This window comes from Engraulis encrasicolus, chromosome 8 (genome assembly GCF_034702125.1).
Source record: "Engraulis encrasicolus isolate BLACKSEA-1 chromosome 8, IST_EnEncr_1.0, whole genome shotgun sequence".
Classification (NCBI taxonomy): Eukaryota; Metazoa; Chordata; class Actinopteri; order Clupeiformes; family Engraulidae; genus Engraulis; species Engraulis encrasicolus.
The window spans coordinates 3,362,147-3,378,108 of NC_085864.1; the positions used below are offsets into that span (position 1 = coordinate 3,362,147).

Here is a 15,962-nt window from a genome sequence, read left to right on the forward strand (position 1 = left end):
GCAAAATGGGGCGCGGGCAGGGAGAAGGGAAGCAAAGGGAAGGGAGGCCGGAGAGGTTTGCTCTTGCACGGAGTGCGGTGAGATAAGATGTGCACATGCTCAGCCATGCAACGGGGCATATGTGGTGGTGGTGGTGGTGGTGGTGGCGATGCTCTGCCAAACTGGTGGCAACAACAAAATGCAGGAGGAAAAAATAGAGGGAAAAACATACGCACGAGGGCTCCCGATAATCAACACTTTGGTCCACAGAGTTCAGAGGCAGTTATCGCTAGAGTTGGTTTAAAAAAAAAAAAAATCTAAATTAATTTCATGAATTGGTTTAATTTCTCCTCACTCGCCTTGTCAAACATGGATTCTGCTCACAGGGAAAACATTCCCATGTAGGAACTGTTTTGACTGTCTCACAGAGACAAACAAGATCTTGCATAGAGCCGCTTTTGATCTTTTCTTCAAAATAAACAAGTTTTGAAAGACACGCTTTGAATTCAGTCATGTCAGCTCTCCATGTCAAACTTGTCAAAGTAAACTCCTGAGAAACACAATCCAGTGAAACTCGGCTTCCTAAAAATCTTTTTTTGATAAATCGATCAAGGCAAGTGTTATTTAGTTTAGAGGGCCAAGATAACATTCTTGAAAGACGTGCTATTTTTTCTCTGGGTGTCTTGCTGGCTGCTCTCACAGAGAACAACAAAAAACAAGGCTATTCCAACTTTAAGGCAAAGACATGGTACATTTTGGCAACAAAAAAAGGCTGCATCAGTGACATGACCAATGGTCATTGGTTCACTTTGGCCTTACAGTATATCTTCAGACCCATGTAACAAACGCAAAATCTCTTTGAGATGAGTCCAATTTCTAACAACCTTGCTGGTCAACCAAGCCAAAAAGCAGAAGATCAGCCAATGTTTGTTGTTTTTCTTTGAATTTGAACTTCAAAAGACTGCTAGCATCTCTTGCCAAAATTGATCTTTCCAGATGAAGGGGGTAAAAAAATGAACACATGCATGGAACCTTCACACTGTAGAATGCATGCTTAAGGTTAGTAAGCCTGCAAATTCTCCCAAGCAAGATATTGGACGATGCCCATAATATATAGCACACCATGTTGAATCCACATGCAGTGAGTTGTGCATGAGGCACAGAATGTGTACCTGGCATAGATTAGCATAACCCATTAGATTGAAAGCGACGCACACAATGAAAATTAGGACACAATAACGGAGCCTTACGATTGACGGATTATATAGGGCTTACAGACGACACACAAAAAAAGATGACTTAAAATGGGATTCAGTGGAGCAAAAGCAAAAGGTCAAGTCCATCAGTAATATTGAAGAATTCCTCTTATTTGCATCATTCAGGCCATTAACATCATCATGCATAGTAAAACAGTAACAACTAATCCTGTAGTAGTAACGCGAGAGGATAATACAGACCCCAAATCTGAAGTTGGGACACTTGGTAAATCGTGAATAAAAACAAAACCCTTATTTTCAAAACATTCAATTCATGTTAGAGGGACAATAGTGAGAAGACGACAGATCAACTGTTAAAATAGAGTAAAATCATTGTGTTGGGAGACTTGATTTGTGCTCATTTCAGATTTGATAAACGCAACATTTCTCAACAACGTTAGAACAGGGTCAATAAAAGGCAAATGGCAACATTTTGTTTGTGTCCCAACTTCATCAGAGTTGGGGCTTGTAGATCAGCTCTAGGCTGATAATGTCTTTCGGGTTTCATCAAAACCTGGTGTCCCAGACACCTGACCCTTTGTCATCTGACAAATTCAAATTAATGCATAGTATACAGTATTAACGGTCAAAGGGGTCAAATTCTTTTTTCTTTTCACATTTTTTTCTGTCCATTGTGCATATATTTTCAGTTTGCATTTAATGCCAAAAGTAAGAAATATTTCATACTGTGTACAAAAAAAGAACAGGAATGTCTTAAAGTCTGTTTCTGTATTTGCTGAGTCCAAATAGAAGTGGGAGAGAGCGGGCTACTCCCCGTAGAGAGCATAGAAAAAGAGAAGTCCACAGAGACTGGGAGTCCTGAACAAATATGTCGGAGCAGCACAGCAGTCTCCGAACTCATCCTATGACAAATATAAGGCATGCAACTTGATTAGATTTTCCGTCTATGTACTTCTTTTTTTAATAGAGATAACACGATTTGAATCATGACCTGAATATGGGATCCAATGGCGAATGAAAAAAAAAACAGGCTTATTAATCTACCCGTTTTGGAGTCCCTATCTTGAGTCGTTTGTTGGTAGTCCATGTGGTCATGCGTCCTCCAGCGGAAGTTCCTGTCCTCCGTTCGGACTTTTTTAAAAACTCTTTCGGATCCCTCAGGGTGATGCAGTGGCGGTGGCGGTGGCGTTGGCATTAGGGTCTGGGATCCGGCCATCACTCCCTTCATCCTCTCTCCTCTCCGCCGTTCTGCTCGGGCATGGCAGGCTCCGCCTGTGGGCAGGGGGTGGCTGCCTCCACGCCGCTCGGCTCCTTGGTGAGGCCGAGGCCACTGTTGCCACTGCCACTTCCTTCCGTTCCTGAACCCCTTCCGGCGGTTCCGATGCCGGTGGTTCCGATTCCGGCGGTTCCATCCGCGTCCCGTTCCTGGCCTGCCAGGCTGGGGGACGCCATGGGCGTGAGGAGGACGGAGGAGGGGGCACAGCAGTCTGCTGCTAAAGAGGCGGCGGCGGTGGTGCTGGTGTTGTTGTTGCTGTTGTTGTTGTTGGTAGAGATGCTGCTAGCGAAGCCTGCAATGATGCCAGCGATGGTGGCGTTTGTGGGGGCACTGCCCGCGATGCTGCTAGCAGAGGTTCCGGATCCAATGGTGTTGATGGTTCCGGTTCCGATTGCGATGGTGGCGTTGGGAGAGGGGGAGGTGTTAGTGTTGGGGATGGCGGAGGAGAGGTGCTGGGCTAGTAGCTGCAGCTGATCTGGTTGAGGCCCACCGTCTCCACATACAGTCTGGCACAGACCAGACAGGCCCTGCAGCGTCTGGCCCATGCTGAGCTTCAGGTGGCTACGCTCATGCAGCAGCTTCTCCTTCTGGCCCCGCTGGAGAGGAGAGAAGAGAAGAGAGGAGATGAGGAGGAGGAGGAGGAGGAGGAGGAGGAGGAGGAGGGAGTGAGGGTAGAGATGGAGGAGGGAGCGAGAGAAGAGGAAGGGGAGAGAAGAGGAGGTGGAAGAGGGAGGGAGAGGAGAGGAGAGGAGGGGGACAAGATGAGAGATGAGATGGAGAGGAGGGGAGCGAAAAAGAGGAGATGAGGGACAGAGAAGGGTCGGGGACAGATACAGTAGAATGGAGGGAAAAATGGAATGGAGAGGAAAGTGGTGTGCAGAAAGAAAATGGGAGTTTAGATGAGAGAGATGGAAGGTAGAGGAGGAGAGAGGGAGCAGAGATGGATAGGGGATGGGAGAGAAGAAGGACAAGCGGAGGAAAAATGGAGCAGATGGAGCAGGGATGAAGGAGAGATGGAGGAAGAGAATAGACAGAGGGAGAACAACAGAGGGAAAGGAGGGAGGAAGGGAGATGGAGGAGAAGAGAGGGGAGAGAGATGGGGAAGAGAAAGGAAGAGAAGGAGGTAGAGAGAAGGGGGGGAAGACGGACACGCAAAACCATTAAGAAGCCATTAGGCACAATCTCACATGAGCACTAATGGCCTTCATAGGCCTTGGCTAACCCCTGGCAGCCAAAATGGATGGTGAGGAAGAGGAGGACAAGGAGAAAAAGAGAGGGATGAGAGGGTTGGCAGGGTGGTGGAGGTGATGGTGAGAGAAGAGGAGCTATGGTTGAAAGTAGACTACCAGTTCGCCAAAAAAGAAAAAGAAAACTTGAAACTTGCTACAGTTACCGAGTGTAGAGTGTGTGGAGTGCTGAGTGCCGAGTGCTGGCCCCGGCCCCTTGCCCAAATGGACAAAAGAAAGAAACATTATGCAAGCAGCCACCATCGGGTATTGGCGGCTAATGTCCTCAAATTGCACCATTAAGTGCAGGCGAAATGTCGGGCCAGAGAAATTTGTGCTTTGAAGGCAAAAGCCAGAAATAAACCACGCAACAGACCCTTGACGACTGCACATAACCATCCAAACGGACTGGTTTTACTTACTGTGGCTTTATGCTGGCACACCGTTGTAGAATTTCAGCTTTAAGCTTACCTCTGATTGGGAAAGTTGCAATAACTACCACCTAAAAACTAGAATTAATTTTCATATGCATTTAAAATGATGTATTAAGACACTAAATGAAACAGGATTTTTATCTTGTTTCAATCAAGCCATTACGATTTTGAAGCTTTGCAGAACTTTCTTAAGAAGATAAACCTGTTAACTGGTCGAAAAAGATGAATGCCATTCATATTTTTCCCCCAGGCAAAACAGAGGGAGATTATTAACACAGATTAATCCAAAGATTTCCTGATGTGATGAAAAGGAGGGCTAAGTCTCTCAAAAGGCCAAAGCCTTCCACAATGGCTACACTTGAAACACCACCTCACCACAGTCACTTCATGCCTAACCACTTAATATCATTCCTTAACCTCATCAGCAGAAAGCGCTTGACTGTCATGGGTGTATTGTGCCCCCCCGTAAAGCCTTCAATACAAAACGCCCAGAGGGTAAAAAATCCAATTTGACTGTCACGAGGTGGCATTGACTTCTGCTAATGTTCTTTCAGCACCACCAACCTTGCGAAAGTTAAAAAAAAAAAAAAAGCATGAGAGAAACAAAATGTACTTAACACACTCTACTGTTCATCACCCTCAATAGCCTAAATGATTAAGTAAGGGGAACGAGGAGAACAGAGAGAGCAAGTCATCATTCTATTGATTTAAAAAGAAAGTCACGACCATGAAGTTGGACTCAAATAGAATATGCATTTTTTTTCTGTCTTCTGTGTAATTAAACAGTTTCGCAAAAGCAGGTCAGGAACGTGTGCAAGGAAAGATACATTTCACTGCGGTGACCTTTACCATGTGTTGTGTGCACATGTTTACAGTGAAACACACACACACACACACAAACACAAAATTACACACCCACACACACACACCCACAACTTACCAATTTCTTGATCTCACACTCCAGTTTTCGTATGCAGTCGAGCTTCCTCTTTCGCGAGCGCTGGGCGGCCACGCGGTTCTTGCTGCGGCGGCGGACGTCGTGGACGAACTCCAGCTGTTCCGGGGTCAGCTTCTGTTGCCGTAGCATCTGCTGGAACGCGCTGCGGGTCATGGCCGGGATCTGTTCCACGGGGAAGGGCAGCTGAATCTGGACCAGACAGGCAGAGACACACAAACACACACACATTATGAGAAGCACACACAGACACACACACACACACACACACACACACACACACAAAGACGTGCACACACAAAAAGACACATACATTGAGAAGCACAGTCTTACACGCACACACGCACACACATACACACGCACAGTATGAGAGCCAGCTGACACAAGTAGGTGACCTTGTGAGGCCAGACAAGTAGCACGGGCCATCAATCAACCTCATATTGTCAAGCAGAGGTGGCCTGCCACGAGACCAAGGACCTCTACTGCTACCAGTCAGGCAGTCAGGCAGACAGACATTATTAGGTTTGGTTTGGAAAGTGGTGAGGAAAAATCATTTTTCATTAAATTAGTGGAAAAAGTGGTCAAGACAGTTTAAAGTGGGTATGAACATGTCCCCACCATCCACCCCATAAAATACGCCCATGGATAGACACACACAGGTGACCTGGCTCTATACCTACACTAAGTCTCTATTCCAGAGAAAAAACACAGTCAAAGTACACAGCATAGACTCATCACACTGGGTAGAACCAGCATTCAAAAACAAAGCCACAAAATGCATACATTAGTATGCCTATAAGGTTAGTACTGCTACACTGGGCTGAACCGGATCTGTACAGCCATACTCTGTATCTGGGGAAAACAATGTGCAGAGCATAGTATTCGCAAAGATGTTCTGGGTTTTGTCTGCCTTTTCACCATCTCTGGCATTATGACACTGGGCTGAACCTGCTCTATACAGCTACGCTAAGTCTCTACACACCCGACAAGAATAAAATCAATGGTGGGGACTGCACAGGATATTATTATTATTATTTATTATATGGTTGTGACGTCATCTGTCGAATGCTCCATTCATTTCAACGGGGCTCCCCAACGTTCGGACGTCTGTTATTTTTCGATAACGGACGGGTTGGTCTATAACAGACCGCTGTCAATGGCAACAAGACTTTTCACTGCTAAAGCGACTTTTCAACAAGACTCTAATCAGCTGCTGTGATAGACAGCACCCGTTGTCCTGGCTACCGCTGTCAATGGCAACAAGACGTTCACTGCTAAAGCCACTGGCTTGTATACAAGTCAGTGGCTAAAGCGAATGTTTCATATCACTCCGCAGGGGGTCCGGTCTTTTGTCACTCTAATCAGCTGCTGTGATAGACAACACCTGTCCTGGCTAGCCTACCTAGCTGTTGCCTAGCGGTGTTCCACAACGGCACTGTTTTGTTTTGCGCAGCAACAATCTGAACATTAAATAGGTCTAAAGAAATGACCCGCATGTGTGAATCATTTAAGTATATCCATATAATAAGCGGGTTAACTTTCGGCGAGTCGGTCGCTTTGTGGAATAGCAGCACTTCAGAGAGAACAAGACCCCTCCGCTCCGCGTCGGGGTCTAAAGATTCTCTCTGTCGTGCTGCTATTCCACGGTAGCGACCTTCTCGCCGAACGTTAAAGTGGAAATGAAGCACTGACAACTATTATCATTTTTTGGCGGCTTATTTATTTTCATAAACGAATGGATGTTCATTGAACTGCACTTTTAAGTAGTTTTGCTGAAAAATGACATGTTATTACCGAGTTTCGCCACAAGGGCGCAGCCATGTTCGCCGCCTACGTAACGCGAATGGTAGAACTTGGTGGCTAATGTAGCCTTCCATTCACTTAACGTTAGCGTGTGCTAACTACAGCGCTAACTGACTCTAATCGTGGCAGTAAAATTGAAGAAGGACGAGGGGTTCATTTTACATTGTCCCTGGGTTTTCTATGTTATATACCTACTATCAGATGAAAGAGAAATGTCAAGTGTCATTATCACTTTGTGTCAAAAAGCCTTTGCTACGAGCATGGTGGGATAGCTGCAGCCATCCACCCATTGCATCCACCATAGGACAGGAGTCAGGACTGGGGCTGCTCGATCTCATAGGTTGGTAGTGACAGACCGTCACCAATAACGTCTTTTTCCTGCATTGTTGGACGCTAATCTGAAAGCCCATGTCTTTAAGTTGGCTATGTGGTTCAATTCAGTAATAGAAAATAACTTGCAAAATTGGCGGAAGTTTGGAAAGCTTTGTGAAGGGAAGGGACGCAGCCTGTGTGTGTGGCTATCCCATCCCCTCTCTCGTCTCGCTCTCGGAGTTGGAGGAGCTTTGGGGATTTGAAGTTGATGCCACGGGAAATGACACGTTAAACTATCATGGCCTACATTAAGTTATGGCATGCTTAAAGTAGCTGCATCTATTGTAGTACACTATTATGTTATTGAAGTCGCGGATGCATCCTCAAACTGGCTGGAATAGCGTTGTTGCCTTGGATTATTGTTGACTGGATAACACCAACGTGGGCACGGAGATGTCAAAGTAGCCTAATTCAGGTGCTTGGAAAATGTTGGCGAAATCATCGGAAGATGAAGGTAGGGAACTGCAACATTGCACGACATCGCATGAATAGTGATCATGTTGGCTCAATACCAAAATGTGTTAGCGACTTGTCACCTTAGCAAAAAAAAAAAAGCTGCTTGTTTACCTGTGGTTCATGTGATGGGATGTCTTGTCTGCCTTCATGCCTCATATTTGTTCTGTCCCACCCAAACACGTATTCTTGCTTCATTTGGGTTAAGCAAATAAGCTCATAATCAGCCACGCAAGTCCCAAATGTTTAATTCACTACTATCATAACAGCATTAGAATAGGAGACTACCATTCGCGTGACGTCACCCGCTGTTGGCTGGAAACGTTAACAGAAACGTTACGTGTTTGTGCTTTATTTTTTTATTAACGGCTTAAATTTCAGACTTCAAAAATATATATATATTTGCTGGCTTATCTTACTGGTGTTATAGACCCCTATATTAGGTCACTGCTTCATTTCCACTTTAACCCTTACGTAAACACTGGGCTGAGCTGCCTCTATACAGCTACCTTTTCTTTTTACACCTGACACGGAACAGAATCAATGACGGGTACTAGCCCACTTGGTATTATTACACAAATACTGGCGTTAAAAGTGGTCCACTTTAGAAAAACACAGGGGCACATTCTTCTTGCCTTTGATACACAATGCACTTCAACGAAGCATACAAGATAAAAAAAAACAACAACAACCATACAGAGCAATTTAAAAGAACTTGTGGGTGGCCCAGCTCTCACAAGCTAAAAACAGACCTTGGAACAGATGTTGAAAGCAACGTGTTTGCTGTGCATTCCATGCCTTTAAGTTTCCTGTTTCAGACCATTAGCTTCCTCTGTTTCTGCCAACAGCAAGAACAACAAAACAAAACACCACCAGTCATTGTTTCAACGCACAGAAAGAGTTCAACAGCCGCAAGGTGGATGGATGGCAGACATTCTCACTTGCAGATGGTAACAGCACCTGTTAAAAAACACTATAGCAGCACTGTATCTAACTTAAGGAAAAGCAAAGGGATACTTTATTTATTTATTTTTAGATATTTTCACCAACAGTACCTCTGTAATGATACGAACAAAATATCCTGACCAGGAAATCAAGACTCTGCAAGTCACAGTTGACTTCACCAATGACATAACACAATAGTGCTTCAAGAGGGAACACTCCATCAAAAAATATAACAAACGATATCAACACAAATATACGTGCTTAGTCAGTGTGACATAAGCCATTTTGTCTTGTCAAATACAAAAAAATAATAGATCTCAAGAACCTGAGCGCTTCCAAGTTCAGGCTAGGATAGAATCTAAACCTCGAAAGGATACAGTCACACACTCTATGTTAATTCTCTTTAATTGTACATGCAAATACTGAGGATTCTCATTTTTAACACTCAGGAGGAGATAAGGGCAATAATAAAGAAAATGATAAAGTGAGGATTACGTGAGACAAAGGCAAAAGGGTTTAAAGCATCTCATGTAACTGTTAAACTAAAAGCTAATGAAACCTTTGGAAGAAAAAAAGACAACCCTTATGCCAGCCAAACTGCTATGTGAAGCATTCTTGCGCATAGTGAGAGCGAGAACATCTACATCTTCCAAATGACCCTCTAACGATGACATTACAGCTGGCGATTACCCTGGCGTAGTTATGAATATGCCAAAGGAGCCTTAATAATATTTTATCACAGGTTGGCTGGCCTGTAGTTTTTGGCGGATCTGAGAATGTGATGCAAGTGGGTGGCATTTCAGGGTTTTAACGAGGATGATGGCCTTGAGTGTTTCACTGCCTTGCCTCACTGAATAAATAACAAGGAAGTAAAGGTGTTGGGGAGTGTCATTCATTATTAATGCGACTTAAAAAGTTTAACTCGTTAGCAGTGCGAGCACAATGCTACGCTTATGGTTGGTACCGAATACTGAGCAGACAGGGAAATACGCCATATTTGCACTCTCGAAAGTCTATCTTTTGGTTATATACAACGCCTTCGTGGAGTATTTGGGTTTTTTGTCATATGACATGAAATCGTCACATTATAACTTGCATGAAAGCCTCCTGGACAAATAGCCAATCTGGCATCTTCATGGAAATTTGCATTTTTCCTATTTGGTTAATTTACCAGCCTTTACCAAAATCAATGAACAGTGTGAGCAATGTATGCATTGTGTGTGTCACTGCCTTGTAGCCAACTGTTTGATGTAATTAATCACAGCTGTGAACCAAATGTAAGGTGTGTGTGTGTGTGTGTGTGTGTGTGTGTGTGTGTGTGTGTGTGTGTGCTTCTGGTGGGTGTCTGCACGTATGTCCTCACACATGAATTTTAAGCCCTGAACAAAACACGTGCGTGCGTGTGTGATACTATTGTTCTACTTCAAATAAAGGACATCTAATGGACGTCTGTCTTTTCCTGGAGAGAGAATGCTGTGCTGCTGCTGATGCATTATTAGCATCCAGAGCGCCCATCTCTCACAACTTCTCGTTCCTAAAAAACAAACCTTGACCCGCTCCCGGGGCATGTCCCGCTCACCTTCTATGCGTGTTTCTGTGTGGGTCTGTGCCATCTTGGTGTTCTATTTCAAACAGAGGTTCTGATAGAGGTTGATCCATTTCCTGACACTGAACTGAGAATCCTGAACTGCTCTGCTGCAATTAGTGCTGAGTAGCGACATTTCTCTCCCCTACCAGAATAGAACCTGGGCTTGTCTCATTCATCATTACGGTTCATGAATGATATTTCGCTTCACTCTCCCAAAACAAACAAAAACTCACCTTCTTTGCATGTACAATATGTGTCTGCATTTGCATGTTTGTGTCTTTGAGAGATAGATAACTTCTAATACAGTAGGGTGGTCTTCTTCATAGCACTGGACCAAGGATCGTCATATTTCAGTGCAGGGGTGCATTTCTAAAAAACATAGTTGCTAACAACATTAGCTACTTTGTTGTTTGCGATGCAATTTCCCATTGGTAACTATCAAAGTTACTGGCTAACAACTACTGTACGCTTTCGAGAAATGTACCCCAGATGTGCAATATTCCTCTCCTTGAAAAAAAATAAATCCCCCCACACACCTTGGTCCACTCGCTGTCCACCACCCTCTCCCACTTAGCATGTTACCACACGAACACAGCAGGAAAGACAAAAGCTAAAGAGTAGCTGGACCGTTTTTGATAGCAAAAAACGACACGAGCGATAAAAGCAATAGAGCAGAATGCAAGCATTCCAACATTCCAATTGGCTGCAGCGGCTGCTACCAAACCGCATCATAGCTCATTATTACTATAATATTTGCAGAAGTTCAACTGCAAACTGCCCTCATGCCACTCAAATCGCCTCTTGTCGCACACATTGATTTTAACGTCACCAGCTCCTCTACACAAAGCCAATTACTTCTGTCGCCGTTGTTGCCCTAGTCACTTTTGGCCTTTGTGCCATTAGTGTTCCGAGCGTGGTCAATTTATCTCCTCCCAAAACGAATCTGCACACTTCCACACACACTGGCCGACTCTCACTTCCTTAGCCCATCTACCCTCCGTCTGTTACTGTTCCAAGGGTGGTACATTTCTCTAATCCGAAAAAACAACTCCCCACACTCAGATCTCCTTGGCCCTCTACCTGTGCATCTCCCCTCCCCTCCGTACATCTCCCTTAGTGTGTTAAGTGTTCTGAGAACGGTATCTTTCTTTCCTCCCAACATTAACTCTCCACACACTCACCTCCGCCACAGACACTCACCTCCTTGTCCCTCTCCCCATGTACCTCCCTCTCTCCCTCCACCTGCTTGTGTTCCGAGCGTAATGAATTTCCCTCCTCCCACAACAACTCCCCACACTTTCCCCAAATGAGCCTAAATACTCACATTCTCGGCCCTCTCCCTGTGCACCTCCCTCTTCCCCTCAGTGTGTTTGTGTTCCAAGTGTGGTACATTTCTCTCCTCCAAAAACGACTCACCCTTTCCCTCTGCACCTTCCTCTCTCCCCTTCCCCCTTGGTGTGTTAGTGTTCGAGCAAGGTACCTTTCTCTCCTCCCAAAATAACTCTCAACACACTCACCTCCGCCACAAACATTCACCTCCTTGGCCCTCTCCCGGTGTACCTCCCTCTTATTGTATGTGTTCCGAGCATGGTGCATTTCTCTCCTCCAAGAACAACTCCCCACACACTGACCTCCTCAGCCCTTTCCCAGTGCCCCTCCCTCCCTCCCTCCCATCCTCTGGCCCCTAGTGTGTTAATGTTCAGAGCTTGGAATTGTTCCACCCGAAAAACACTCTCCTCACACTCGCCTCTACCACAAACACTCACCTCCTCAGCCCTCTCGCGGCGCCCCTCCCTTTCCCCCTCCGTGTCCGATTGCATCAGGTCATCCTCCTCCTCCTCTTCCTCCTCCTCCTCCTCCTCCGAGTCCACAGGAGGCAGACCCCCAACACCACTGCCGCCTCCTCCTCCTCCTCCTCCTCCTCCTTCTCCTCCAGGCCCTGGGCTCCTCTCCTCCTCCTGCGGCAGACTGGAGCAGTCCCCCACCGGCGTCTGCGCCTCCTCCGAGCCCCCCAGGTTCCTCAGGAAGGGGCACTCCCCTGCGCCAGAGCTCAGATCCAGGTGCTTCAGCCAATGGAAGTCCGACGCCACCACGGCAGTGGCCGAGACAGAGCCAGTGACACTGGCTGCGTTCTCGGAGGCCGACTGCCCATCCACCACCACCTCGTCCAGCGGGGGCAGGGGGTCAGATGAGGACAAAGACGAGCCCAGGTCGGACCAGAAGCCTCGGGCTAGGTGCTCAGCCACTTCCCTTTCCACGCTGCTGCGGTTGTCGCTGGATGTTTCCAGCGAGGGCGTTTTATTGGAGGACGGTGTCGGTGTGTGCCCGGCGGAGGTGTCGAGACTGAGGCCAGAGTCGGTGTCGCTGCTGCTACCCATGATGCCCGTTTCTAAGTGCCCTGCTGACTTTGACTTTGGCTGCCGCCTGTCGTGAGTGGGGGTTAGCATGGGACTCGCAACGGCTTGTTGTTCAGAGGCCTCGGGCATGGCGATCGGGTGGGGGAACGGAGACTGCAACTGCGGCGGCTGGTCCAAAATGGGACACGTCTCCACGGAGGTCGAGATGACGCCGTCCGGACAACCGTCGCCGTCGGTTAAACCGAGCAACACAGCCTCATCAGTCATGGCCTCGTCTCCCAGCTCCTGATCCAGGTCTACGCTCGAGCCCACCATCTTGAGGAACGGGCACACCTGCTCCGGTGCCGTGGACAGGGAGGGCTGGAGTTCGGGGCCGCAGTTCTGCAGGCAGAACTGGTGTTGGTCGTGGCCCGCGGGGAACACGGGGCTCTTTGGTGATGTGAACCCCAGGGCTAGGTCTCCTCCCTCGGGCAGTGCAGTGTCTGGCAGTGGGGAAGAGCTGTGGTGGTTTTGGGAGGGCTGACTGACATAGCTGGTGTCTAGGCATTGTCCTGCAATGCCCACTACTCCACCACTGTGCTCTGCTGGGGTCTGGGGGGACATCTCCACCTGGGACATAGCACCACCTGGGACTTGCTGGACTTGATCGCCTGTGACTGCGCCACTACACGCTCCATGTTCCCGTTCCTCACTACTGTTGCGTTTACTTTTGGCTTTCTGGACCTCGTTTGGAACGCCGGCATCCTTCTGGAACTTGGGGATGAAAAACTCAAAGCAAGCCTGGTCTAGGTTGTGAAAGCCCAGGAACTCAGCGCATCGGTGGATCTCCAAGATGTTGTCTTTGGTGAAGCTAAGCTTTGCAGTGTAGGCAAACTGCAGCAGTGGATCGAAGCCTTCCACCGTCACCTGCAGGGTTCAGGAAAGCAAAAAACTCATGATTTCATGACAAAGTGAATTCTGCAGCAGGTTTACCATAAGCAATGAATAAAATAACATGAACTCTATTGTTTATTTGTTTCCCACACATGCTGATTTAAATGTAAATAGTATGACAAGCACAACATGCTGACAGTATATTTACATGCAAATAGGCATGGCAGATCCCACACATGCATGTAAGATCACATGAGAAAAAAACTGGATACATACGTTTATGGAATATAATGGTGTGTGTGTGTGTGTGTGTGTGTGTGTGTGTGTGTGTGTGTGTGTGTGTGTGTGTGTGTGTGTGTGTGTGTGTGTGTGTGTGTGTAATTGTAATAACATAAGAACAAACTGGATACATAAGTTAAACATGGCATAATGCCACTGCATTTTAATAACACGCCGACTTGAACAGTCTATCGTGTGTCTGCACTACGACTTTGCATGTTAACTCATTCTCTACAATGCCCTGTGACAAGTTAGGGTTGGTTTTGGTTTGGCCACAATTTTCCTAGATTATTTTGCCATTTCTGGTTAGGGTTATATATATGGGATGGTTTTGTTCTGGGCACAGCTTGGCATTTTCGTGCAAGTCTGGTCACATGACAAAACTGCTTGCATGCAGCGTTGTAAAGCAAAACTTAACATGCAAAGTCGCTGCATCAACATGCAGAATGCAGTAATGTGAAATAACATGCAGTTTGTTATGGAATACATAATGTGTGTGTGTTATGGATCTATATTCGGACATACACTGTCAGGTAGAGTGATGACTTGGTTCTGACTGACGAATCCGGTGAATCTGGAACGGAAGAAGTCACTGCAGGAGGCCAGCACCGAGCAGTGAGCGCGGTAGCTGCGGTTCTCCACGAGGACTGTCACATCGCACAGCACGTCATTCTGGCGCTGTTCGTCCAGGCAGCGCAGGACATGGCAGCTGTGCTCGGCTGACTGGAAGGTGAAAACAGACGTCCGGTGGCCATCCACAGACATGATGCTGCGTGGCACAGCCTAGATGAAAAAAGGGTATAGGACAGGACAAGAGTTCAAAATTATTTTGGCCAACATTGAAGGTTTAGAATATAGGATGAAGGGCCAGATGTCACAGGCAAACTGCCTGGTGACCATATCAATTTGGATTTTAAAGTCTGGTAAAGGCTCTGTAAATGGTAAATGGACTGCATTTATATAGCGCCTTTCCATTCCTTCGAGCACTCAAAGCGCTTTACAATGTACAGGTATGCCTCACGTCCACCGATTCACATTCACATTCACACACCGGTGACAGTGGCTGCCACGCAGGGCACCACCCTGCCACCAGGAGCGACTTGGGGTTAAGTATCTTAGTCAAGGACACATCGATGGGGTCAGGCAGAGCGGGGGTCGAACCTGTAACCTTCTGGTTGCCGAGCGACTCCTCTACCAACTAAGCCACCATCTTTGGGACACCTGGGCCTAAGTTTGCCCACCTCTGGCAGCCTGGAACAGGTTCACTAGCTGACTAGCCTGCTGCATAACAAGTGTTCCTGAAAGTGTTACCCAAAGCAGAAGAAAGGCTGAATAATCATTGCACTCTTCTGATAATTCCATTATGATACAGGTGTTTGGATAAGAGGTGGGGTTTTCAAACATTGAGTGCTAACGTCAATGCCAGTTTTGGCACTGGAAGAAGCACAGGTACATGCAATGGCATCCATTTGTAGACCTCTTATCAATATTGACACTGTTCTGGTCGAACTGACTCATTTCGTTGGCTAGAACTTACTTGACAGTATGTCAAAGGTGATTTAAGAGATTCACTGTTTGTTATTAATTTCCTGTTCGGCCAAAATATACATTGTTGCACGCTTTTCGACACATCTGACAGGCCATTTGTTTACGGTTCTGGATGTCCACCATGGCATTGTGCTGGGTACGCTGATTAGCAATAGGCTAGTTAGCTGAACAGCTGACTGAAGCTATGGGGATGCTTTTTGCCAAAAGTCCCAACGTTGATTCAAGAGTTACAACTGCGTAGTAACTGTTATGTTCTTATGGCATTTAACTGCACAATGTCGTAACAACAACTGTCGAAAATCTTGCAAGAATATCTGCCGTGCCAATACATTTAGCACTTCATATTTGGCACATAGCGGATAGCTATGTAGCTAATTTTATCATATTCCAAATTTCAGCGTTTCCACAGGTTCCCACAAGTAAAATGCACGGCGTTGTAACCACCAAAATGACACTAACCTGTCATATCACCTTGAAGACAAACGTTCACGTCTAGCCATTTTCATGCCGAATGGTGATTGTAAAAGTGTTAAGAGGAAATGTTGACGGTCATATAATCATGTGATATTTGGCAAAGTTCTGCCAGCCATTCGTGTGTCGAAAGTCTAGGACGATGTGAGGCTGCGCAAGACAGAAATATTGTAGTCTAGCATACTG

The 15,962-nt window shown here is 46.3% G+C and overlaps 1 protein-coding gene across 1 annotated transcript; it reads right to left on the reverse strand.

The window, feature by feature from the left end:
- Nucleotides 1-285: 285 nt before the first annotated feature.
- LOC134454056 (transcription regulator protein BACH1-like) lies at nucleotides 286-15,905 on the reverse strand. Its single transcript, XM_063204814.1, has 5 exons — nucleotides 15,765-15,905; nucleotides 14,283-14,540; nucleotides 12,015-13,511; nucleotides 5,073-5,279; nucleotides 286-3,068 (listed from the first exon to the last, which is right to left on the reverse strand). The coding sequence occupies exons 2-5, from the start codon at nucleotides 14,520-14,522 to the stop codon at nucleotides 2,421-2,423; spliced, it is 2,592 nt and encodes an 863-aa protein (XP_063060884.1). The 5' UTR covers nucleotides 14,523-14,540; nucleotides 15,765-15,905; the 3' UTR covers nucleotides 286-2,420.
- Nucleotides 15,906-15,962: the final 57 nt, after the last annotated feature.

Coding starts and splice junctions, on each gene's coding strand:
- LOC134454056 (XM_063204814.1), bottom strand. CDS start 14,522: ATGTCTGTGGATGGCCACCGGACGTCTGTTTTCACCTTCCAGTCAGCC. Junction 13,512..14,282: donor TCATCACTCTACCTGACAGT/GTATGTCCGAAT, acceptor TGAACCCTGCAG/GTGACGGTGGAAGGCTTCGA. Junction 5,280..12,014: donor GCCGCGAGAGGGCTGAGGAG/GTGAGTGTTTGT, acceptor TGTCTGGTCCAG/ATTCAGCTGCCCTTCCCCGT.